The sequence below is a fragment of the Thunnus maccoyii genome, chromosome 2 (assembly GCF_910596095.1).
Source record: "Thunnus maccoyii chromosome 2, fThuMac1.1, whole genome shotgun sequence".
Taxonomy (NCBI): Eukaryota; Metazoa; Chordata; class Actinopteri; order Scombriformes; family Scombridae; genus Thunnus; species Thunnus maccoyii.
The window spans coordinates 24769454-24796505 of record NC_056534.1 but is presented as its reverse complement, the minus strand read 5'-3'; the positions used below and the strand labels follow the sequence as shown (position 1 = coordinate 24796505).

Here is a 27052-nt window from a genome sequence, read left to right as displayed (position 1 = left end):
AGGGTAAATATGGATGAAGAACCTCAGAGAGCAAGTGGTAACATTCTTTACTCTCAGCACTCACTCTTTCACCTTCCCATACTTCCTTATGTGCCTCAGGCCCCTGGCAGACAAACTGGGTGACCCCTAAAGAGTCAGGCCTCTGACTTGAGCTGTCATCACATATCCATGGTGACCTCCAGGCTCTCAATCTCTCAGACACCAGTGTGTTTACTCTGGGCCTGAAGCTGCAGGCTCTCAGATAATGGCACTGTGAAAGGACAGGGTGGGGTAATTAGATATGAATGAATAGAATATGAACTAAAGTCTACTGGTTGAAAGCTTGGGATACATAATTATTAATTATACTGAATTTACTACACCTCCTGTGTCATGTTTAGTTCAGAGGTGAAGTGATTAGTCAATTGAATGATTAGTCGATTGATAGAAATAATATAATAGATAATAATAATCCAGCCACTATTTTTATTTTTCAAGAAAAAATGCCAAACATTCTCTGGTTCCAGCTCCTCAAATGTGAAGATTTGCTGATTTTCTTTGTCATACATGATACTAAACTGAATATCTTTGGATTTTGGACTATTAGTTGGACAAAATAAGCAATCTGATAAAGTTGCTTTGGGAAATGATAATGATCATGTTTCACAATTCCTGATATTTTATAGAAAAAATAATAATTTGAGGATTGATAATGAAAATAAGCATTAGCTGCAACCCTACAGTAGTTTAGTTAATTAAAATAATATTTTTTATTTATTATTATTTTTATTATATTTATTATTTATTTGAAAACTTTTGATAAGGTTATGGTTGGTACACTGCAATATTGGTATTTAGGATTCCCCATCCATTTCAAAATATGATTATTGTATAAAATGGTGTAAATTCTTTGGTGAACAGGACAGGAAGGCTGAATGAGTGTAAAACAGCTAATAGTCTAATAATATTTACATGTCCCCCATTTCCCCATCACTTTTATTGATTACGACCATAGTAACCACAACAAATACTCCAGCCTGCCTGGGATGTTGATCAAAATGAAATCAGGACCACAACCTCAAGGTTTGGTTTTTCTAAATGAGACACTGTAGACACACACATGGTGCGCACATTTGAGGTGAAGACAGTTGGTGGAAAGTGCTCATGGCACAGTGAGAGCCTGAAACAGCGTAACCACATTTGGTTTCATGTATCACCTCTGCAGACAATTGTAGAAAATCTGGATTCAGGATTTAAAGAAGCCCAGTTGACTTAAGAAAATGCAAGACTACTTTCAGGCATCACAAACAACGGAAACTTAAATTAACCTCCTGATGGCATACACCAGTATCAAAAAATCAGTTCAGTGAGACACAAAACTATTATATTCATAAAAAAAGATACTATTTTATTTTGGATGATAAGTAGCAGCATATAAAGTCAAGAGGAAATGTTTTTTCATTCTGACAAAAGTTGTGATAAAAGTAACACCAGCAAGTCAAGTTAAAAGCGTCCCCAGGGATGACATCATCCCACTGAGGTATAACAGCTTTTTGTCACGCAAGGGACACAGCTCTAAGAAGAGCATTGACTGGACAGTGGCCAGACAGCTTTCAGGAAGTAACATCAGTTTGGGATTTACTGTAGCCATGTCATGTAACCTTGCAGATACACACTAGAGGAAAGGCCTGAAGTAAGGTGGACTTCCTCGCTTGGCTTGATGTTGGTGCAGTACACAAATGCATTTCTAGAACATCCTTCCTTTGTACAGTACCCTTTACTTCCTGTTTAAATAATGCAGCCACCACTTTGTCGGCCTTAACCTTTTAAGAAGAAAGCCTCCTTTGGCCTGCAGTCCTCTCTGCAACATGATTGAGATTCATCTCTGACAGCCTGTAAATAAAATTGCATTACATAACTTACTCAGATAATGTGGGATGGCTCATGGTTCGCTGCAGTTCAACTGGTATCAGAGGGGACTGTGCATACTTCAGCTGATATACTGCCTTTCTGACAGTTTACATGTTTTATGTGAGTGGTTAATTCCACCCATATTTCTTGGCTTATGGGGATACCCCTGGCTAATGCCATAAACATCATCACCAGATGTTTTTCCGTTCTGTTCTGTCAAGGCTTGGTGTGCTTTTGCTGAACCATGGATGCATAAGATTTCAGACAATCCCTTTAGAGTTATCTGGTGTTTACACAAGAATAAAGGCTGCAGATATTTGGATGAATACTGTATATTAATGTAGATTTCTGACAGTGCATATGCTTTTAATACATGAACAGGTTTCACAAAATGCACTTAAATCAAACTACAGTATGTTTGCATTTTCCTGTCAAGCAGCCTCTTGTGTTCATGTAAATAATGACTGTGCGACAAAATCTAGAGAGTTTGGAAGCCACTGGAAGCCACTGTTCACATCCAGTTTCCTACTAACAGTCAACACTGAGCCTAACCCTAAATCCCTTTTAACCAAGACAGCGATCTTTGTCATTTCGTTTTGAGGACTTGTTGGTTTAATGTAATTTATTGATGTTTCATCCATCTCTGTTACATTAGAATTTATTGTAACTAAATCTTACCTGTTAATGCTAAAGAGTTCTCACTCATTTCCTGTCAAAGGTCAACCTAAGCAGGCTGTATACACTCACCGAGCACTTTATCAGGAAAACCTGTGCAATCTAGTGCAATCAAATACAGCAATAAATTCTAATTTTACGAAACTTATACATTTTCAGTTTATGTTGACATTGTCATGTATGTTAATGGAGCGGACAAAATATTAGGAACACTTTTTGCTTTGCACTCCAGTACACCACCACCACCCACTATGACCTCAATAATAAACATACAGTAGAATTATCACTTTTCTGACAACAAAAACTGAAAATGTTGCTTCATAAAAGCAGAATTTATGGTAGAGCTATTATATTGGATTGCATAAGATTGCACAGGTGTTCCTAATAAAGTAATTGATGAGTGTATACTGTATGCATACGTGTATATGCACGTATGTACTTATATATTGTGCATAAACTGCCTACTCTATCTACAAAAAATATTACACTATCCGTACAATATTTATTTCAACTTTCTTTGCACTCCCACACACTTCTGCACTACTTGTTACCATGTACACACAGCTCACAGTTACAAAATGACCTGCATTTAAACACGTTGTTGTCTATTTCTTGTTTTATAAATATTTATATATGTATATATCTATTTCCATATCTACTTTCTTGCACATAATACTTATCTCTTTGCTTTTGCTTATCTGTGTCTAGCTTTGTTCCAGGTGTATATCTATGTGTATCTTCCATTTGTTCTCCACACTGTATGTAAATGTGTTGAGAGCTACTACTTGGCCAGTAAAGATGATTCTGATACCTGACTCTTTTATGTGAAAAGGTAAAATGATAACAATAAAAGCAAATTGGGATGAGACAAAAAAAAAAAAAAAAAATTAGACAAATCAAAAGGAACAAAGGGGTTAAAATCATCATTTTATGTCTTATGTTCATCATTATTTTACAGCTAATGGCTCACTGTATTTAATCAATATTACTAGCCTTACTCAAAATTACCATCTATTTGAACAGTCGCTGGCATGTGTTGTTTTCCACACCCACCGGCATTCATCTTCAGTTTGTACACAGTAAAGACAGGGCAAAAGTGAATTTGATTACATATTTTTGTGTTCATTGCATCACGATTTCAATATTTCCAAATTGTAGCCATCATGTGGCTGTGGATCTGAGATGGTGGCTGATGATTAACCCCCCCTCATCACCACATGTCCCAGCATGCTCCAGTCTTGGACAGCAGCTGGAAACCAAACCTGACCGAGGTTTCCACGACAACCACTGTGCGTAAGGAAATACATACATCTCAAAGGGATGCATATGTATGCACACAAAACACACAGAGTCCATTAGTCCAGTGAAACACAAAGTCCATGAGCAGTAACTATACAGTGAGACAAAAAGACACAACAGGTAGCAGTTAAGTGGTGTAATAGCACAGTGAGGTACAAATCCACAGGGGCGATATAACATCCTGCCAGCTGAATGGGGCCTGCTGCCTCTTTCTAAGTGATTTGTATGGAAGTGAAAGGGAATCTGCCAGCAGATGCTGAGCGGCTGGGAGGTCAGCAGAGTGGGTCTCCTACTGTTGGTACTGTCTGAGAGTGCGGCTCGGCACGTGTATGAAAACAAAACCTTCTATTCAGCATAGCCTTTAAAGCCCCATCACAAGGCCATTTGCAATATGAATAACAGTGGAACCTCAGACAGAAACAGAAACAGGGCAGGGAGGAAAGGTGGAGAAACTACAGAGAAACTGTGACACCGGGAGAGATTTTTGCAGAAGTGACATCGGATCATTATGTAATGTGAGGAACAGAAAATGAGAAACATGGAAAAAGAGAGGGGGGAAAGGTGAGAGATAGCAGGTAGGGGGCATTTGCACATTCACTGCAGCAAGCATTGGAATAATGATGATCTCCTCCTTTCATAAATCCAGCCTTATTGCAAATCCCCTTCTGCCTATTCTGAGACATGCCCTCAGCAGGTATTCCAGATAACTACGCTCTTAGTTATTAGCAAAGGTGAAAGTTAGTTTGAGGGCATAGGATGTCTGTTGTAATGTAGTACTTTTCATCAGAGTTAGAGCAGAAGAAGTGGGGAGGCGATAATTAGATCTGTCACTCTGCTTTAATATCTCTCAGACCCACTCAGCCCTGGGCTGGATTGTTGCAAAGAAATGCCTTATTGTCTCTGCCGCTTAGGAACCGAAAATACCGTTTCCATGTCTGATATGCTGCAGCAAAATTTGCTGGTGCGGAGTGATGGGCTTCAGTAGGGTATCACTGTGAATATGAAAGTATTTTAATTATCAGTGAAGCTTGTAATTAAATAAGGTCTATATGTTTTCTGGTGCTGATACAGTATACTATATTTTATATTTATAATGTTTACTATGTTCAGCATAGTATATGTCGACCTCAACCTCAAAGTCTGGGAAGGGAAATGATATATCATCTAGAACCATGAATGCCTGTACAAAACTTTGCACTAGTCCATCAAATAGATGTTGAAATATTGCATGGGGTAAGAAATTTTTTTTTAACGGTCTGTATACATAGACTGTAAATAAAGATAAATGTCTTTTCTGTTTGGAACCAGGACCTTCCAAATAAGGAGTACAGGGTGTTGCCTTTCCCGCTCTGGAAACATGCCCCGCTACCTCGGACAGAGGGGAACATTGGCTTACTGGGAACATCTACGTTAGCTATTTTAGATAAATTGTGCTCACAGGACAGGTATCATAATCAAGTAACATCAAACTTAGTGAAATATTGCGACAGTAGTCCAACTCAGCGGGAGAACAGCAGGTGAGCCTACTGTCAATCACAGCTGTCAATCAACACCCACACGGCAGACATCAAAGCTACTATAAGTCTTCAAATCTTTTTAACTGAGCAACAATTTCCGAAATGAACACCAGCACACTTGTCAGAGGATCTGAGTTTAGTGACTGAGACATAATGACTCCTAAAAAATGATTGAATTAGTTGGCTATTTCTACAGAGGAGATGTTGCTTTTTTAATGGGAGTCAGTTGGAGCCAGCATCTACCAGCCATCAGTGGCATTGCACTTTAAGGTACTTCCACATTGGCTTCAAAAATCAACTGATCACTAAACTGACAATACTTTCATGACAATCCATCCAATAGTTGTCAAAACATTTCACTGAAAACAAAAAAGTCAACCTCATTGTGGCACAAGGTGAAAATTAAAGGGATCATCAAAATCAGTAAAGGATTCATCCTCTCGAACCATGAATCTCATTACAGAATTTCATGGCTACCCATCCAAGAGATATTTTACTCTGGATCAACAGACAGACCAACATTGCCATGCCTAGAGCCGCGCCACACAAAAACATGTGTCAAAAAAAAAAAAGATTTTACAATGAAACTCATTGTTTCCTGTAGCTCTCCCCACTCTTACAGGCAGGAGTACATGTGGTTGTAATTCCTCCCAGAACAGATCACTTTTAAATTGCAATTCCGATCATGATGGGGTGTTTATTGTTCATTACATTAGATTAATATGGGACAGCTGCTGCATGGGGAAACATATGAATGCGTTTGCATGGATTTCAGGCGCCATCAATCAGTGGCCCTGCCGGGATTTCCAAAACATGCCCTCTGTGAATCAGTGCACTGTATCCTTCTTGACACCCACTGGCTCATGTCACGTTTGGCAAAAGGATACTTCCAGACTCAGAGACACATTGCCAGAGCTTTCTTTTATCCATTTATGTGGCCCTCACATTATATTTCCTCTCATTTATCACATTTACAACCTGTGTTAGTCCTCTCTCTCTAGGTTTTTATGCTGCGTTTAGATCCTTGAGGAGCTGGGCTGAGCTTAAACGAGATCAAAAGAAAATGGAGTTCTTGAAAGTGTTGTGATTGTCCCATAGAGCTGGCAGATCTCCTAATAAAAAACACCTCAATCACTTCTTTATACGTACTCACTAAAACAATATCCTTTTTAATTAGACACAGGAGAGGCCACCAAAGATATTACCTGGGGCTAATCTGTTCCTCTTCTCATTTGGGACCATAACAGAGATAAGCAGATTGAGGTACTGTTTTTAGGGCATCTTTTCCACTTGTTCCCACAGCTCAGACCTGAGCATCAGTCTCTCTTCAGCAACACAGAAAAACACATGGAGATGTCTCCTGCTTTGCTCCAAGCCTGCATGAGAAAAGGATGGAAGACTGAAGAGGAAAGAGGAGTCACAGGATTCAGCTGAGATGTTGTAGCTTAAGGGTACAGAGGAATCAGGAGGTCATGAGTAGCAGGGTGCTAGATATGCTGTAGGACTTGTTAAATGTGTGCTTTGCAGTATGTACTGTATACAGGGTTAGAGGGACATCCATGACACAAGATTAAAGTTACCTGATGACGTAAATTGTAACAATCACCAGTCAGATTACATTACCAGTTGTGGTGTAATGGTATATGAAATTTAATTGCTTTGGGACCCCAGGTGCATGTTCCAAGAGGTAAAAAAGAGAATATGTAGTTGTAGACACACTTTGATAACAACACATGGTTGATAATTATATTTTGTTTTCCATGATCTGATATGTAAATACTGTGTGTGTATGATGAAAACTAGAGATGTCTCATAGCAGTGTAAAAAACATTTAACTAGCAGCTACTCATTTTTAGACAGTACTGACCGTCACATATGTCAGTTAAAATGACAAATGTTGACAACAGCAGATCATCATCCGTCTGTGTGCTCTCTGCTAGCTGGTGTCTTTACTCAGCCAAAGATCATTTGTGAGGGATAAAGCCCCACTCTGTAACACCTGAGTGCTTCTGTGGTTCCAACAACTTCAACTCAATTTCAGTTAAATGTTCATTTGTATTAATAATTGAAGCTTTTCAATTGAATAGTTTTGAAGCAGGACCTTCAGTATTTGGATTAACAAACTAAGTGACTCAAGAAATATATGTGCCAAAGTCAGAGGGCAATATGTGTTATTTCAGTGTACCAGATACATATTAAATCAACATTGCATATCTTTCTGCTGCTTTGTAAATATAAGTATTGCCGTGGACTCAGTATTGGCAGATACCCAATATTAAAGGAGTCAGATTGAGACTGGGGCCAGAAAAAACCTGATTGGGCAATCACAAATACAAATAAATTAGTTTGTAACCTGGAACTGTCACTTTGTAATTGTGCTTTCCTATGGTTAATTAGGTGATTTCAAATGATCAAAAAGTCCCTGAAAAATAAAACAGGTTGAATTACTAATTTTGAGTTTTCCAATGAGTCTGGTTTAAAAAAGACAAACCTCTTGCATGATAAAAAAGCTGCTGTGATATTACATGTGAGATTTAAAAGGTCAAAGAACAAAAAACAAAACACATATTTTCTCACTTACCTTTAGTGATATCTATCCATACAGATAGTTTTGGCTTTACTTGTCTAGATATGAGATATCCCCAATCCAATACAGCAGAGGTGAAAAGTATTGAAAAAATTCAAAAGAAACATCTTTCCAGAAACAACTCAGGATAATCATCAACAGACTTCAATGTGAACAGTTTTCAAATTTTCAAAAACAAGCACTTTCTACAGAAACATAGTGCCAAAGAAAAATGTTGACAGTGGAATGTCCAGCATGATAAGAACACCGTTTCTGCTGTAGATGTTTTTTCAATTATATTTTTCAGTGCTGTGAGCCCTAGAAACTATTTTATTCACCTTCATTGTATTAGGAAGGAGGCAGAAGTCACAAAAACCTGGACATATTAAATCAAAACTGCATAGCTAAGTAGCAAGTGAATTAAAGCTTTTTCATACTGTAAATGGGTGAACTGATTCTTTAGAGGAACCAACAATAAAGCACAGTTGACTTTGAATTTAGTAGAGCTGTGACTCACACTAACAATAAGATTTGCTTGGAAGCCAGAAGTGATCTGGTAATGCAATAGGGAAGAGAAGACGCCATCATGATCTGTGAACATAAAGAATGTTCTCAAAACCGCTTTTCAAAACAACACTTACATCTATATCAAATTTGAGGGTGGAGTTGAAATATCACACTGTAATTTTGGCATGCAGTTTAAGACTGTAACAACCCATGGTTTTTTGAAAGACTTAAATAATGAGTTTTTATTCATCTTAAAAATGTCACTCCATCCAGCATTTAAATCACTTAGGCACTCAAGAAGAGGCTTCAGAAAAAATAACGTCATCGCGTTATATCATCATCAGTGTAGCAATGAAAGGAGACATTGTGTTTCTAAATGATACGCCCTGGGGGGAGCATATATAATAAACATTATGCAAGATGTAGAGCAGCACAAACAGGATGATACCTTCCCAATATTCTTAACACCAGGGCTGTTCCTTGAAATCCACCTCAGTGTTGAAAAAGATCAGCGAAAATTGCATAATTGACACAGCAGTTAGAGTTAATCGATTGTTATCTCTAAAAAAGCAGATTATGTAATATGGAGACTATACATTTCTGGTTCAGAAAAGGTAGGTGGTTAAAGCAAAGAAACTTTTTGAAGGACACTGGATAAAAATAACGATTTTAGAGATGGAAAGAGCAGTATACATGAGAGTCAGGTGGAGCACTTGCCATTTAACATCTTATTTCATTATCTTATTTCAAGATAAAACAAATACACTACTAGTGTGATGCTCTGTTTTTGCTGTTCTAGCCTGGTGGTATTTAATTAGACGGTTTCTAGGACAGTCATAAGACACATGAGATTATTTTCTTTCCATTTTCCTGCTGCTTTCCTGCAGCTCTTCCCAAAAGAAACCAAGTTGCATGTCTGAGCAGTGAGTGAGCGTTGGGTCAGTCTATCTGAACTTCAGAGTCAAAGATTTTTGACTATGAGAGGATGTCAGTAGTGTAGGTGCTGAGAAAAACTATGAGAATCAACTGACACTTTTAGTGTTAATGGAGTGCAAAAACCTTTTTGACAAAAGTATATTCACATCAAACTACCACAATAGCAGAGAAAAGTAAATATTACTGTAAACGTGTGTCGGAGAAGTCTTGAATAAAGTCTCGACAGCAGACATCTCTCAGTTAGACTGTTGAAAAAGTTACAGATTAAAAATTGAGTCATGGAGCAACTGGCAACTGTGTAAATATGGTAAATATGTGAGTTTATCCCTGACTGTAGCTGGGGGTGACACACAAGCTAAAGAAGTTAAAGTCTGGCTGAGAGAGTTCAGACACTTGCTTAAACTTGCAAACATAGTGCAAAAGATTGAGAAAGTTATTTATTGAAAATCTAAAAATTTTATTGATGAATAATCCTGCATTGAGAGACAACAGAGGCAGAACTACTTGCAGTAATATAGCCACCAATGAAGTGGGTTTTCTTAGTGTAGAGTTCTCTGGTATTTGAGGTCTATTGTATCTTATCACATGGACTTTGTGTATAACACTAGCAATTGTGATGTAGGCTGTGTGGGAAAGCAAACAGAAAACACTGGTGAGATGTATCTGGTTGTGTGAACTGTGTGAACAATATTTGCAAACAACATGTGATTGCTTAAGTATTTTGTGCGGAGACGATCTTACCGAAAAAATGCTGTGTGCTACCAGAAAAGAACTGTAGCTAAAAAGAAAAAAAGTCATGCTGCAAGAGCTGCAAAATCACAAAGACATACTGCAGGGAAGGGGCGATCCTAAACATCCTGGGACGCCTCAAGTCTATAATTCCTGGCATGTTTCAGGGCCCCTGTCACGCTCTTGAATCATTCAGGGTCCTGTCCGGCGCCTCATGTAGCAACCTAGCACAAGCCATAAATAAAAAACCCTCCTCTGAGTAGATTAAAAAGCAGGAGCCATGCCTGGCAAGTTTGGTAATACTGTGACACGGGCAATGCATTTGATCGACTTTGACAGGAGTTTTTATGTTCTAACTGCCAACCAGCAGCAGGTTCCTGGCCCATGGTCAGATGATCAAAGTTGATATCAGGCAAGCACCCTCAAGACCAGGCAACTCAGATTTAGTCAAAAGATATCAGAAACCACAAATTCACAATCAAAATAATAAGATAAATCATAAGCCAGAGAATCTAAGAGTAGAGGAAGCCATTGTTGCTGGCATAACAGGTCAGCTTCAAGAAAAGTAGAATTATCAGCAACTCTGAGGTTTCCCTAAACTCGATGGAGACTTTTAGCACCTTTCAACTTTTTGTTTTGTTTTTACGCTCCCAAACTTTACTGTTTTGGTTCAGTCTTACTGCTCTTAGCAATATGCAATAATAAATAGTATGAGCATGCATTATTGCCTGTGAATCAGTGTGTATGGGTGAAAATTTAATTAGATATGTATACTGTATATAAAATTTAAATTCATACATTGAATGCTATTGCTCAAAAAATGCTGGGTAAAAAATTAATTAGATATATATACTGTATATAAAATTTAAATTCATACATTGAATGCTATTGCTCAAAAAATGCTGAAAATAAAAAGGTAAAAAATGGAGTTTGACATAATTAATATTACAAGGGCTGACAACTTTTAAAATTAACATAACAACATTTTTTTGTGATCCTTATTTCAGTTGTTTTGAACCTCTCACCCCTTCTCGAGGTAAGCAGGCCCAGCCAAGCAAGCCAGACCACCCATCAAGTTGCAGCTATAATGTAAGCGACTGAGATGGGGATTATGACATCAGCACTGACTTGGTTCTTAATCACCATGGGAGTAAAAAGAGGATCTATGGAGAGACTTCCCTCTTATAACAGAGAACAAGGGAAAAGGCTCAGATGCTACTGCTGGACTTCACTGGAAGGTCCAGAACTTTTCACATTACTGAATATAACTCCAGAGAAGGTGTCAAGGGGGATTGTGGGCACTTGTGAACATGCAAGTGGTTTTATGCTCTAAGGCTTTACAGCTCAGACGGATATGCTTGTTTCTCAAGTAGGCTATAGTCAGTACAGTAGTTCCCATCCTTGCTTCCTCTTTTTCTATAACTCGTGCACACTTACTCATACACAATCTCTGTCACACCCACTCTTGCCTTATCACTCCACTTTAAAGCTCTAGTAAATGTCCCGTGGCTACACTACTGGTGACAGATGGTAAAGGCTGGATGAAAACTCCCCAAATAAATATGTAATCCCTTCCTCACATGGGCTGTAGCACAACGCACAGATTATCCCATCAGAAACACTATTGCAGCTCAGCAGAGCAGGCTGGAGGGGAGATCCCTCTTTGTGAGTGTTCATAAAATTATTGGAAAGCAGTGCCTGTGTGTGTTCGAATGGCAGCTTGTGCTTGTGCCAGTCACAGAGGTGGTGCAAGGCAAATCAGCTTGTGTCACATTTTAGATTTGATGGAAATGCATTCAAAAATCATATGAGAACTTTTTTTTATAATGTCACTATAAGTGGAATAAAGAGTTCCCATCTATCAGCACATAAGACAGACTCACACACCAATAACATGTATTTATGTAAAAGATTTATACGTACTTTAGTTCCTCACTTTTGGTGCTATTTTGGGGATTTCCTACCTGCATGCCAAACAGGATAGAATGGCACTTTTATAACCACAATCCTTGCAGCTGTTGTCCAAGCACACAAATGTACTGACTCCTGCTCCATAAAGATAAGAACATTAACTGATTTTATGCCCAGTGACACATGTGTGTTAATGGTACCATTCTGTGATGCGGAGATAAACAGCTTAAACTACACAGATTTTATAAGGAGAGAAGTGGAATAACAACCTGTTATTGTATTTCTAAAATACAAGATCTTTTGCACTCTTAAAGGTGCAGTATGTAGAATTTAGTGGTATCTAGCAGAACGGAATATATTATTCATAAGTATGTTTTAATTAGTGTATAATCTCATGAAAATAAGAATCACTGTGTTTTCATTGGTGTAGAATTTATATCTACATAGGGAGTGGGTCCTCTTCCACAGAGCCTGCCATGTTGCACCACAATGTTTCTACAGTAGCCCAGAATGGACAAACCAAACACTGGCTCTAGAGAGGGCCTTTTGTCTTTTTTTGGCGAGTTTCGTGGCCACCGTAGGCTCTCCTACATGCTTGGAAGGGGAGGGGAAGTATCTGCAACCTCACCACTAGATACCACTAAATCCTACACACAGGTCCTATATATCATTTATCACAACTTAGGAATTAATTCCTCAAGTACAATTTTTCCACTATCTGCAATATAGGAGTTACATCCAATCATACCAATATATAAGAGTAGTCTGTACATGAATCATTTGGAAAAGATACTGTTGAAAGCTTCTTCTCTAAGGAAGAACGTTATAAGTTATATTTATGATCAAATGTTTGTTAACATCCGTACTATCAACAGTAAAACATACTGGGGGAAAGATTTTGGTTCCATTTTGATGATGAGATGTGGTGAAACATTTTAATGTATGCAAAGAAAATTATATGCTCTAACAAATCCCAAGAGACCCAATATAAGATTATTCACAGACTACATGTAACTCCAGCTATTCGATGTAAATATGATCCTATGTGCTCTCCATTATGTCTGAAATGTAAAAATAGCTGTGGTACATACAGTCATCTGATGTGGTCATTGCGTGCTTCCACATACCCTTGCAACAGGTCGAACTTGAAGCAAGAAGTTCAATTCAACTCAAATCAGTTTTTATTTAATCAGCGCCAAATCACAACAGAAGTTATCTCAGGGTACTTTACATGTAGACCAGGTCTGAACCATACTCTTTACTCTAGTGTAAACTGTGAGGAATGTTTACAACGGACAGCTAGTAATAATTTGTAATAATTCTACTCATCACTTCTCTTGTCTCTTCTAAATACATTTGGCTAACCTGGAAGTTTGTTTAAAATGTCTGGTTTTCTGACCACTCCTTTCTTAGACTGTCTGACTTCTTTTTAGCTTGTAGCTTTTTAGCTTCTGGTGCCAATGTTATTTTTGATAAAAATGATGGTCATAACTTAGAAAAGAAACAACCAAAATTCTTAAATTGCAAGCAAGCCTAATTGTATTGAGGTTAACAGTATTATTATATACTCATTAAAAACTGGTATTGTATTGATCACATTAATGAAGAGTTTGTCAGAATATTAAACTAAACTGTGATTTGACGAAACCTTACCCAATAGTGACTCTTTTTGCCAGATTTTGTAGTCTTACTATGTTTACAATCAGTAAATTTAACCAGTTAGGAGTAAACTAAAGAGTTTAGCCAGTTAAGAGTTAAACAAAAACATTTACTTACATCAAGCAATATTATCTGCTTCTCTGCAGAAAACAATGTCAGTTGAGAGCAGTGGTCTAAAATTATTCTCCTCTCCTCATGGATTGAACAAATAGCTAACAGGAATTGTAACCTTAAGTCCAGATGAAACAGCATTGCGAGAGTATCTAACTTTTGCATCATGATGTATTTCTGAGTAAAACAGGGCAGAATGGCGGGACATAATGTTGGGAGGACACTGATTTGAATGTTGAAATGTGAGGGTGTCAAAATGGATCTTAGCACTGTACCACTAAAAGTTGAAAATTAATTGATGGGTGGATGTTATGATATTATTAGTCTAAATTCAGTTGGTTCAAGCCTACGTAGGCACACGTCATATTTTGTTTTAGTGGAAGAAAACATGATTGGATTTTGATATAAGAATACAAAGAAATTGATATTTTGGTTTGTTGTTTTTGGAAAATATTGTTAAATAGGTGCATAATATGACCGGGGATGTTTACAATTTGCAATTACAATTTACAATTTCATTTAGCAGACGCTTTTATCCAAAGCAACGTACATCTGAAAGCTGATACAACACAAGCAGGGAAATGAGTAAAGTCATAAAGCTAAGTTTGAGTCTGTCTGACGTGGATGCCAACAGAGGCAATGCATAGAGTGCATAAAATGTATAGAAGTACTTTTCTTTCAGTCATCAAACGCAGAGGTGTTCGCAGAAGAGCTGGTTCTTTAGTCTTTTCTTAAAGACTGAGAGGGGCTCTGCTGATCAAACAGAGCTTGGCAACTCGTTCCACCACTGGGGAACCACAGAAGAGAAGAGTCTAGCTAGCAACTTAGAGCCTGTTGTGGTGGTGGTACCAGGCGCCTTTCATTAGCAGAGCGTAGTGACTAGGAGGGAGTGTAGACCTGAATGAGGGAGTTCAGGTAGGTGGGAGCTGTTTCAGTTGCTGTTTTGTGAGCAAGTGTCAGGGTTTTGAACTGGGAGCCAGTGGAGGGATATGAACAGTGGGGTGATGTGCTGTTTTGGGCGATTGAAGACCACATGTGCCGCCATATTCTGGATCATCTGCAGAGGTTTGAATGTACATGCAGGGAGGCCTGCCAGTAAGGAGTTGCAGCAGTCAATGTGTGATATTACGAGAGCCTGTACCAGGAGTTGTGCTGCATGTTCAGACAGGAAGGGTCTAATCTTCCTGATGTTGTACGGGGCAAATCAACATGACCAAGCAATTGAGGCTATGTGAAACTTAAAGGTTAGTTCGTCATTGATCATGACACCCAAGTTTCGGGCAAACTTTGTGAGCATGAGTTGGGTTGATTTGAGCTGGATGCTAATCTCTTGTTGTATAGAGGGACTGGCTGGGATGACAAGGAGCTCGGTCTTAGAAAGGTTGAGTTGAAGGTGGCGTTCTTTCATCCATGCCAATATATCGGCAAGGCATGACGAGATTCTAGCCGAGACTGTGTGGTCTCCTGGTGGGAATGACAGGAAGAGCTGGGTATCATCAGCTTAGCAATTATATGAGAAACCATGGGAGCAAATTATGATGCCAAGTCAGGTGGTGTATATTGAGAAGAGAAGAGGACCGATCACTGACACTTGAGGAACCCCTGTGGATAAGCTGTGCAGTTTGGACACTTCTCCCCTCCAAGATACTCTAAAATATCTTCCTTAGAGGAAGGACATGAACCAGCATAAGGCAGATCCTGAGATACCAAGCTCAGTGAGTGTGGAGAGGAGGATTTGGTGGTTAACTGTGTCAAAGGCAGCTGACAGATCTAGCAGCAATATAGCTGAGGACTGACCAGCAGCTCTAGCTGAACGCAAGGATACCATAACCAACAGGAGTGCCATCTGGGTAGAGTGACCCCACTTAATGCCAGAGTGATTTGGGTCATACAGGTTGTTCACAGAAAGGAATTCAGAGACTTAATTAAAGACTGTGCCCTCCAGTATTTTTGATGGGAAGGGCAAGAGTGAAACCGGTCTGTAGTTTTCAACCTGGGCTGGGTTGAGTGTAGGTTTTTTGAGTAGTGGGGTGACCTGAGCTTTCTTAAATGCATTGGGAAACACACCTGTTGTAAGTGAGGAGTTGATGTGTGTGACTGTGGGGTTAAGTGTGGGGGGAATGGTCTGTAGAAGGTTGGATGGTATTGGGTCCAGTGGACAGGTAGTGGGATGAGAGTCCAGGCTCAGAGAACTGGTTACTGATGGGAGACCATATCAGTAAAAAAACAAGGTGAACATGTCTGCAGTGAGCAGAGTGGATGGCGGAGGAGGAGGTGGATTGAGGGGTGAGTTAAAAGCAGAGAACATTTTCCGAGCATCTGTGGCGCCACAGATCTTGCACTGATGTGATCTTAAAGATTTAAAAAGGCATTTTTCATTTCATCTCATCTCACTTCATTTCATGTCAACCTTAATTGCATTTGCGCATAATGGAAATTGTTCAGCTGCAAATGCTGTGTAGATGTTTTTACATTAGTACACTCATATTTTCCTCTTTAAAATGATCACTCTATAGTCACATTATATTGTTTTTACAGCACAAAACAAAAAAGAAAGTATATTTTAAATTAAGTGTTGTTCACCCTCTATAATTTAAAAATAATCACCTTCCTGTCATAATGTTCTCAAGACTAGCATGCAACAAAAACACAAAGCATCACTTCACATCCTGATTGAGTTGTCATTTTGCCAACATTTACTTCCCCATTTCAGACTCCCATTCCAACTTCTCTTTTTTAATTGTGCAATCAAACCCAGTTGTGTGGTTGATATGCTTCTTTTGATCTGGTGCCATATTGAAAAAGCTGTTTGTCTGGTGGTCTGCTTGGAAAGAAAAACAACACTCTTTATTGAAATTTTAAGCATTAGGTCGCAATAGGACAATGTTTTGGCCTCTCCAAGTCAGTTCATTTTCCAACCACAATGGCTCCACTCTGCAGAGTGGCTCACCACAACATTCCTCTATGTTCTATTTCATTTGATCCTAGTTGAGTAACAAGATTTGATCTCACATGAATTAAGCTATTATCAGTGCCACACAAAACTATTAATTTATTGGAAATGTTATGTGTAAAATATTTCCATTACACAAATCATTTAAGTCATTTGATGCAAAAAGGAGGAAAATTAACATTTTATGAACATGGAAGATAATTCCATCTGAATGGAGTGCTGTTTGGAGGTTTTGAGCATTAACATATTATCTGATAGAGTTGTTATACTTTCTATCATGTCAAATATTTCACCACAAAGATTCTTTCTAAAAAGTATAAACATTCATAGATCAAAAAGAGTTTGCATTATAGCATTAGAGTTCTTCAAACATAACTAAGAGGTTGACATTTATGGCTCAATTCCCAAAAAACATCACCACTGCACCTGAATGCGGACCATGTGCCAAGGGCAAAAAATCAAGACACTATAGAACTGATCTCAATCTCAAACAGTGCTGCTGACCTGTGCAGTTTACAATTAACCTTGACCCTGCTTTTTGAAAAACAATGAGATGAAAAGCAGTCATCACTGCTTTCAAAAGACTGTACTGTATGAATCCTTGACCTAAAATTAAAATAAAGCTTCCTGTTTCAGAAAAACAATCTATTCTGAGATCTCCATGATTCACCAAGTTTATACAGAACTAACTGTACATATTTAGAATGCACATGATATGTGAGTCAAGCTAAGATGAATTATTCCACATCCACCTATTTAAACTCTGTGGAGCTGCCAAGTACACAAGGAAAGCAGCTCGTCCCCACATCAATGTAAAGTAGCATTAAAACACACATCTGTCACTGTGTGTACAAGCAGCCAATGTTCCCGTCTTTATAGGGGGGAAGTCAATACATTTGTGTGCTTGAATAACAGTTACAAGGCGTGTGATTAACAAAGTGCCATGATTCTGTCATGGTTACCATAGTGCAATGGCAGGAAGACAAATAATAACACCAAAGCATGTTACTAAAGCAACAATAAAGCCTCTACATGAGTACATTTTTCATTGATTTACCACCATTACCACTGTTTCTAAGAAAAAGAATGCATAATTGTATCAATTTCAACAAATAATTCTTTCAGTACTTTACATAAATATACTATAATATAACAGGTGTTTGTATATCCAAGAGCAAAATAATCATTCTCACTGAGGCACTCTTTAGCTATTCAAAATACATTAATAACAATTTTGTGATTGCTCCTTGCCTTTGCATTGTCTTATATAAGTATGACACATCGTCTAACCTGATGAGCTCATCTAGCACAGGCAACTGTCTGGGATGGAAAACACAGGCAGTCTTTTCTTTTTAGAACTAATGTTTACAAAGTGTGAACGCTGCATTACAGTGCCGGAGGTGCTTGAATACTCCCAGGAGTGACAGTGTGCCTGTATCACCTCTCTGTATGTGTTTCTTATTTAGGCAGGTGTTAAAGATGTTCGAAAACACTCTGAGCAGGCAACTGCACTGTTGGTGCCATGTTACATAAGCGAGGTCACACTGTCACACAAAGAAAACAGAGAAGTCACTGTTATAGCAAGAAGTGTAGAAAATGGTTGAAATGTTTTCCAAATATTTCCTGGGTTATATTATTGGTGTCTTTTATGACTCCACTCAGCTGTACAGTACTTGAAATATGGTCTAAGGTCCCCTAATTACAAAACAAATGCAGTATAATTTTATTTAATGACCACTCCCCAGAGTAAATCAGATTAAGTACACAAAGTTCTGATTAGGCTATTTTAAGTTCACAAGACTAACAGCAGACAGGGCCAGTTTCCTGTTATGTGTGAACACCAAAGCTGATTAATTTCACCCAAAGTTTGTGTCTTTAATTTCGTCATGAAATACTGTCAATCAAAGATCAAACAAAGAGTTAGTTCTACTTATGCAGCTCCCTTTTTAGCACAAATTGCTAAATTAAAGCAAAACTCTGGTACATTCATCCGCTAAATAGTTGCTAATTAGCACAAACTCTAGCAAAAAAAGCGATACAGGCTTCATCTGTGCATAAAATAGGTGTTGCTGACCACAATTCACTCAAAGCTGCATTCATTCGTTTTTTTATGTTGAACAAACTGTAAATACAACATTGACATATTATCACCTTATATGGTTGTTATAGTGAACATATTAGCTAATTGCTTATTTCCACATCCAGCAGACACAGAGCAACATTAGCATTAATTTGGAATTGTGTTTCTGGCCTTAACAAATTTATGTTCAATAGTCATGCTCTTTTTTATCTCTGTTTTCCTCGCCATGCACCAACATCAAATTTCAACATCAAATACATCAAATTTGTTCACAATCAAGTTGCTAACTTTGTCTGCTAGTGCTGGACAAGTAGCATGCAGTAGGTTAACGTCACATTTATGTCATATTGCTCAGAGCGTAATTACCAGCAGCCAAGTCAGAAAAAGTTCACGTTTGCCTCCTAGCTGTAATTTTGAGTTTAAGATATTTGTAACAGCAACAATATGACTTGGTGGAAGGAACTAGCAGCAGTATCAAAACCTGTATACAGTTTGTTTTTATCTGGTGTCACTTGGTAGCTAATTTTGCATATTGAATTGTGTGACTACAAGGCAGTGGCAGAAACTAAGTAAGTACATTTAAGTACTGTACTTAAGTACAATTTTGAGGTACTCCATTTTTTGTAACTTTATACTTCTGCTCCACTACATTCCTGTGGAAACCTTTTCCTGCATTACATTAATTTGACAGCCTTAGTTACTAGTTACTTTTCAAATTTTTTGTAACTTTATACTTCTGCTCCACTACATTCCTGTGGAAACTTTTTCCTGCATTACATTAATTTGACAGCCTTAGTTACTAGTTACTTTTCAAATTAAGATTTTACACAAAGGAAAATAAATACGCTAAACATACAATACAACACATTGTTAACAATTAAGCCAGTGGTTCCCAATGTTTGCGGCTTGCTGCCTCTCACAAAAAAGCAGAGTCTAGTTGGGGTGCCTTGTTACATTTCTGATGTCTATGAGTTGTTAGCAGTTCCGCCAAATGGTGGAACCATGGTTTCATTCAAATAACTGTTCAATGCCGAAAGAGGTAAAAATATCCAATATGTCACAAAACAAAGCAAAAATGCTGTCCAAAGTCCAAAAACTGATTTGACTGAAACTGAAAACAGATTTGTGTATCAGAACTTTGTTTTTCTTCTTTCCTCTCCCATTAATCATCTCAAGACCCCTCAGATTTATCTGGTGACCCTTTGGAGGGGCTTGACCCCTAGGTTGGGAACCACTGGATTAAACTATCCAATTGCATATAAAGTAGTTCAAACTAGCTCCACCTCCAGCAGCTGCAACAGTGACATGCTGCTTACACACTGATGCTTCAGTATTAATAATCTAATGATGTCATATATAATAATATATCAGTCAGAGGGACCACTTTTACTGCAGTACTTTAACTACATTAAGCTGATAATACTTTTACTTAAGTAGGCTTTTTTATGCAGGACTTTTACATGTAATGGACTATTTTTATATTGCTGTATTGGAACCTTTATCTTTTTACTTCTTAGTAAAGGATACTGCTATAAGGCTAGCAGTGGGGGATAATTTGGAATAATGTGCAAACACTCCAGATGTGTGCTGGAAAACCAAAAACAATGTGCTAAAAGAGGCTAAGGCTTTGAGCTCAATGAGTCTACAGAGTTGGTTGATAATTACCTACAGATTATCTACTACAAGTGACCCCCTTCATATTACACATAATCATTTGATCCATTGTTAATATAAAATTATTGATTAGTGTAGTGTAGTGTTAAGCAGAATGCATAGCCAATATCACAGGTTACAATTATCATTTCAGAAAAGAAGAAAGAGCCAAATCCACATCAGCTCTGTCACTATAGTAACTGAGTTATATGTGGAAACAGGGAGTCGTGATGAGGAAAAATAGGTGGAAGACAGCACACATGTGAGAGTTTGCACCCACACCCATCAGTTTACTGACAGACAAGTCTTAAATCATTAATCTTTGGCTTAGGACCACATTGATTTCCAGTAGTCTACATATATGCAGTATATGGCTGTATGTGAATCAAACACTACATCTGTGGGTATATGTGTGTGTGTGTGTGTGTGTGTGAGAGAAAGAGAGAGAGAGAGAGAGAGAGAGAGAGAGAGAGAGTGTATGAGGTAACAGCATGCCCTTGTGGTGCCCTTGCAGTAATATCATGTAGGAGAACAGGCTGAGCTCAAGTCAGTAATATAAAAGCAGTGCTGTACAGCTCAGAGTGGCTGTTTAACTCCTCACTCTTGTCTCTGTGAAAATGGACTGTGGCATGGCTTGATGAAGCAAACCACAGTGACCAACAAAACACTTTCCACAGATATGATTTCAGTTCTGTCACAGGTGCTATCGTATGAAATGATCAGGATGAAAAACAACTGCACAACTTTGACGTCACTGCCATTCAAAAGCATCAAAAGTGGATTTGCTCTCCACAACAGCTGTTGAAGTGTCCTTGAGGGCAAGAAATCAAATTAACTTCCAAGCCGTAACTCAATTTTTTTGTTTGGATAAATGTTCATGAAATAAATACAGCACTATTGTCTGTTCATATAACCTACTTAACAAGGATAATTGAACGTGCCTGCTCAGTCTTTGTACACATTTATTATCTTAATCAGGCAGGACTTTATGAGTGAGGTGGGGGTTCATCTCTAAAAAGATGGCGGAATGGGCTAGACTAAACTGTTGTTTACCCATGAGACATTACTACATCTTGTTCATGGTGTGTTTGCATTTCCCATGTCTGCCTCTGTTTTTGTCTTGCACTCACTCAGTTTTTCCAGGGAGATACACACAAATACACACACACACAGACACACACATTATCACACTACATGTCCTCTTCATCTGTTTGTGTCTCAGTGTTTCTTGTCAGTCTGCTTAGTGTGAGCATAAGGCAGCATGTACTTTCCAACATTATGTTTGTGTCAGCAGCTGCGACTGAACGCTATGTTCAAATGCATTTGGTGTTGCAGGATCACTGAGGATGACTCTTGTCTAAACGTTGTCGCACTACCTATTTGTTACACAACCAGCTATGCTTAGTGGCACTTGAATCGTCACAGATTAATACAGGTTCATTCGATAATATTTTACTGTAGAGAAAACAAAAACTGAAAAAAAAGTTTTGTTCGAGTTGGGTAAGTACCAGGTCTGTGCTGGTAAGTACTGCTTCTGCAGCCTTGCGCTGAACCAAGCTAACAGATTATAACCTTAAACAATGATAAAAACTTCACTTGAGTGCTGTGACAAAGTGATTTTTTTGAATCAAGCTGTTGATATGTTGACGTATTACGTATTTACACATCCAGCAGTTACGCAGCAACATTAGCATGCATTTGAAGTTGCGTTTCTGGTCACCTGATGAATGTAAGCCCACTTGAAGGTGTGTCTTAACTGATGACACCCTTGTCTTGAGTCGATGATGTTTAGCAGCACATTCTTCAGCATGGTTTTCTACTGCACTGTGCAACAGTTGTTGGTAGCCAATTGTCATCATGGATTTTCAGGCTGTTGTTAGCATTTTGCTTGGCATCTACTGCTTACTGCTTGAAAAATGGAGGTGGGATGAGGAAATGGACCAAGAAGAGGAAGCTACCATTGTCACTGAATTGTCACTGAATGATGACAAAACCCTTCCGATGTCACTGCAACCCACTTCGAGGCGGGTCAGGCTTTGACCCAACTTCAGAGATGGTCCATCTTGGGCAGGACTCAGCACAACTTGGTGCATTCAAAATGGTAATGGAAATGCAAATCAACGTGGCATGGTTTGACTCTGCGTGACTACAAGTGCCAATGAAAAAGGGCTTAATGTTTACCAGCTAGCTAGTAGCTTCATGTACCTGTGTCAGTGCTCATTAGCCCGTGGATACTATTCTGCTACCTGCAGAGTTTGGCAAGACTAATTGCTGTAGTTTGGTTGATAGTGAGACATGTGCGTTTTAGTGTTGATGATTTACATATTGATTTAAATACTTCAATCTTACATGCTTTATATTTACTGGAAAAATAATACACAAGTAGAATCAACACAATTATCACAGAAATTAATAATTATTAATTAATAATTTGATATGTCATCGGCTTGGGCATGGCATGGACTTACATAAGATTCAAACTTCCACCACTAATATTTACTATCAGATGATAGATGATAGATTTGTCAACCATCATAGATTATGTTTATAGTAATAATTATGTTAAAGATCCCCTCCAGACATGTATTAAGACATATAAAAATAATCTGCTCGGAACAATAATGTGTGGCTGATATGCTTTTTCCACTTTTAAATATAATGTCATCTCCTCCTTCTCCCTAATTAAAAATTCCAGAATCTATAAATATGTAAATATATTTCATTTCAGAAGTTTAACAGCTGGACACAAGATGTCTCCTACTTCACTATAAAGTCCATTCTCAGTGTTTGTGCACTGGAGGCTTCAAGTTTCCACATCACACTTGTGTAAGTTGAATATTGGACCAAGATTGGCTCCAATCTAGTTGTGATGTCACAAATCATGCTTGTAGGCCCGTCCCCTTAAATGAGATTTACTTTACTTACTTTCCTACTTTCAGCAGATGAATGTGAAAACAGCCTTCTAGTGTCAAAGTCTGCACATGAATCATTCTACACAGTGAAGCTCAAACATCCAACAAGAAGAAAAACATATTTTTGAGTGGAGAGGGACTTTAAATATTACATTAACATAGAGCTAGCTGTCCTTTAAAGTCAGGTTTATTTATATAGCTCAGAATCACAATATCCATGATTGTATTAGGCCACCGTGGGCAATGTTGCAAATGAATGAGTAGGACTTCTTTATGGCAATATTGTCAATATGATTAAATACCTCAATTATTCAGGTATTTAATGAACATATTCACTTGCCGTCAGTTTTTTAAATCTATTAGCAGCTTAATTTCCAAAGAATATATCATGGGGAAAAGATTTTATCAGTATCGCCCACGCTATAGCTGAACTATACTCTAAGAATTGATTATTGCAACTGAGTTCTCCTACAATAAAGGGCCACTGGCATACAGCATGCATATGACAGGTATGACAGGTATTAACTAGGAAATGAGATGAAGTTTGCTCTGACAATATATGTGGAGTTGTCACCACAAAGCTGATTCAGCAGAGCTAAGACAAGGCCATGTATCCCTGCTGAAAACAAATGAATGCATGTCTGTATTGAAGATATTAGTGTGTCTCTGAGATGTGAGTTGGGGGGATGTGTGTGTGTGTGTGGGTGTCTGCAGATATCTCTGTTCCATATCCAACCAATCACTGCACGCTGTCCAAACGCCAGCATAATAAACTCGGATGCAGAGCAGCACAAACACATCCCTGCTCTTTCATTACTGAACGGCAGCCAGTGACGTCCTCATTGCAATCAGCCATCATCTCCCGCTGATAACGCACTCTAGAAACCATCACCATGGGAACTGTTGCACATGTTATGGGTGGTCGTCAAGGAAACCTGGCTGAATAATGGTGCCTCTTCTCTCATGCACCGCCTTGCCTCTCCGTCTGACTCACTTGTTCTGTGCTGTGTTCCTGCGATGTGAAAATAGCAGTGCATGCTAAGAGAGTGCGTTTGAGGGTGAGATAGGGAAAGAGGATGTGAAAGGGCAAACTGTGTACTTATGGTGATTATCCCGATGACAGCTCCATTTTAAATTGTTCCCCCAGGCTCATTTCCCCCTCTGTAATCCAGATGTAACAGTGGGATCAGGACGGCGGGATGTGGAGGTGGACTTTTTGTACTTTACATGATTGTATTACACATGAGACTTGGATCAAAGGGTCTTGGAAAGAGCTTTAGAGTGGGTATGTGAGGATATTACATTTGGCTGTACGAAGCACATTTTATTGTTTAACTTTTGATTGGAGAGCTCGGACTGATTTTGTTACTTGTGTTGGGCTTTGTATTTATAAACACCTGCCCAACTTCATTATTTTGCTTCCTCTGTGTATAAATGTATTTTTAGCATGCAGCAAAGTAATCCCAAACAACATATGCATTGAAAATATCATCCTCACATTGTGGCTAATGACTATGATCATTAACTGGATTGTGTTTAAGGTATATGTTTCCAGTCTTGTGCTCCTCACAACAGCACAAATCCATATGTTTTACTTTAAGGATCCAACTCTCAGCAATTTCTTCCCACAGAAAACCAACAAACCTACACAACCCATGAAGAAAACTTTGAAAACAGCTGAAGATGTTTAGCATAATGTCACAACTTGCCAGCACGCACTTCTGAATGTACCCTGCTGTATTTTTGCGCTAAACTTTCCATTAAAAAAGACTAAAACTTTGAAGCTCAGATTTTAAGTTGATGCGGACAAGAACTCTTTAAAGTGCTCTGTAAAATCTACAATTCCAGGACAAACTGATAAACTCCATCTGCTGATGATATTTGTATGATAAAATCAAAAGCTCTAGAACAGCTAGTAAGGAGACTTTGGTTGTCAATTATGGACAGATTTTTTATTCCAATAAGTGGAACACAGACATTCCTGATTTGTGTTCGAAGACTTTGGACATTCCCTCTGAGCAGGGTTGTGGGTATAGGGGAGGGGCTGGATACGGTTAAGCATTACTAGATTAATAACCAGGTAAAGTTGGCTAATGTCCCTAGGGGCCCCAAAAGGTTCACTGTGTGTCATATGGCTTTTTGTCTATTTTTGGTTGAATAATTGATTAGAATTAAATTACAACACCACTATAAGGATACTGCATTATCACCTAATGCTGTATTCCTGTCTCATTTTAATTCCTTTATTATTTCTGCCCCAGGGCCCTCTAACAGGTTAATCTGGCCATGGGGTTGTGGGCAGGAGACAGAGAATACTTAATAAGAAAATTAAAACATATCAAAAAAGTTAAGATTAGGCCTGTTCTTTTTCTTTTGTATGATGACCAAAGTTCAATAAAAAAAAGAATGATACAAATGTTCTTATCTAGCCGCACAGAATTTATGCTTTTATTGGGGTGTATTTGCCTTTTGATGAATTAGTCAGTGGCAACAGGTCACATCTTACCTACATGCACCAACCATTACAACCACCTTAAATCTCCATAAGCAACAGGCCCGCCTCCTCCACGCTGAGAGGAGCTGTTCTTCAGCACCACCACACACTGATACACCAGCATCAGAAACAGGACAAAGTGAATAAAACGTGGCGGCTTCAGCACCTTTCATATTAATCTCTCTTCTAAAACAGTATTTCAGTTCAGTATTCTACCTGAGGATATCCTACAAACTACTCATTTTTATCCACATACATTTATAAATCTTTGCCAAATTCTGCGTCTGGATATGCGTAATTGTGTTTTGCGTGTATTTATGGTGGCAACTGACCTTTCTGTGAGTTTCGAAGTCTTTGAAACCCCTGCTGTTGTCCTCTTTGCAGCGTCGATATCCCCGATACATTATTGCCCATGACAAGATGCTGACAGAGGAATTCACCGCGGCTTTGAATGACTTCTGTTTATACGACTGATGATTGCTGCCGGCGTTGAGACAATTTCCTCTGAAGTAGATAAATAAACACTCCCCCCCCTCCTCCTTTTCGTAGACAGGAGTATTGTGCGTTTAGAGACGTCCTCCAATCATCACAAGACGACAAAAGCGGAAGAGGCAACAGGCTCCAGGCATACAGGTGAGGAGTCAGAGTGAAGCGAAAATATGAGGATGTGGCATCCGGAAAGGAGCTTTTGGCTTTTCATCAGCAGAATTTTTGGCGACTGAGTAATCCTCTTCAGCATGCTCCAAAGTGCAGACAACAGCTGAGATAATTCTCTTGCTTTGCTTTATTAAATTGCCAAAACAACACCAACAAAAAAGAACAAAAAAGGTTCAGTAGGCCTATAAACATGTTTATATATGAAGCCGTTTTTAATAAAAATTGAGTTTGTTATTATATATATCAGTTACGGATTTAAAAAGCTGGACATAACACAAAAGAAAGTAGTAATAAGCAGGGCTGTATGGCTAGCTATCCAACAGCTAAAAATGTGACTTCAACTCTGCTTGGACTACCTGCATTTCCACTAAACTGATAAGGTGCAGTCTGTTAAAAATTACAAACATGTGCAAAACACAAGTGCATAATGAGCGCTTTATCATGGAACATGAACTGTGCAGAGCTGCCATCTAGTGTAAATCAACAATAAACAACAAAACAAA

General features: G+C 38.4%; 1 protein-coding gene across 2 annotated transcripts in view; it reads right to left on the bottom strand.

Annotated features, from left to right (window-relative positions):
• neurl1aa (neuralized E3 ubiquitin protein ligase 1Aa) overlaps window positions 1-26442 on the bottom strand; it is a 72494-nt gene extending 46052 nt beyond the window's left edge. For both annotated transcript variants that reach the window (XR_006098450.1, XM_042424083.1), the window contains exon 1: window positions 26225-26442. Coding sequence is in view for 1 of the 2 variants with exons in the window: in XM_042424083.1 (XP_042280017.1) it covers window positions 26225-26306 (82 nt within the window). In the remaining variant the exon portion in view is untranslated. The remainder of the gene's footprint in view (window positions 1-26224) is intronic.
• Window positions 26443-27052: the final 610 nt, after the last annotated feature.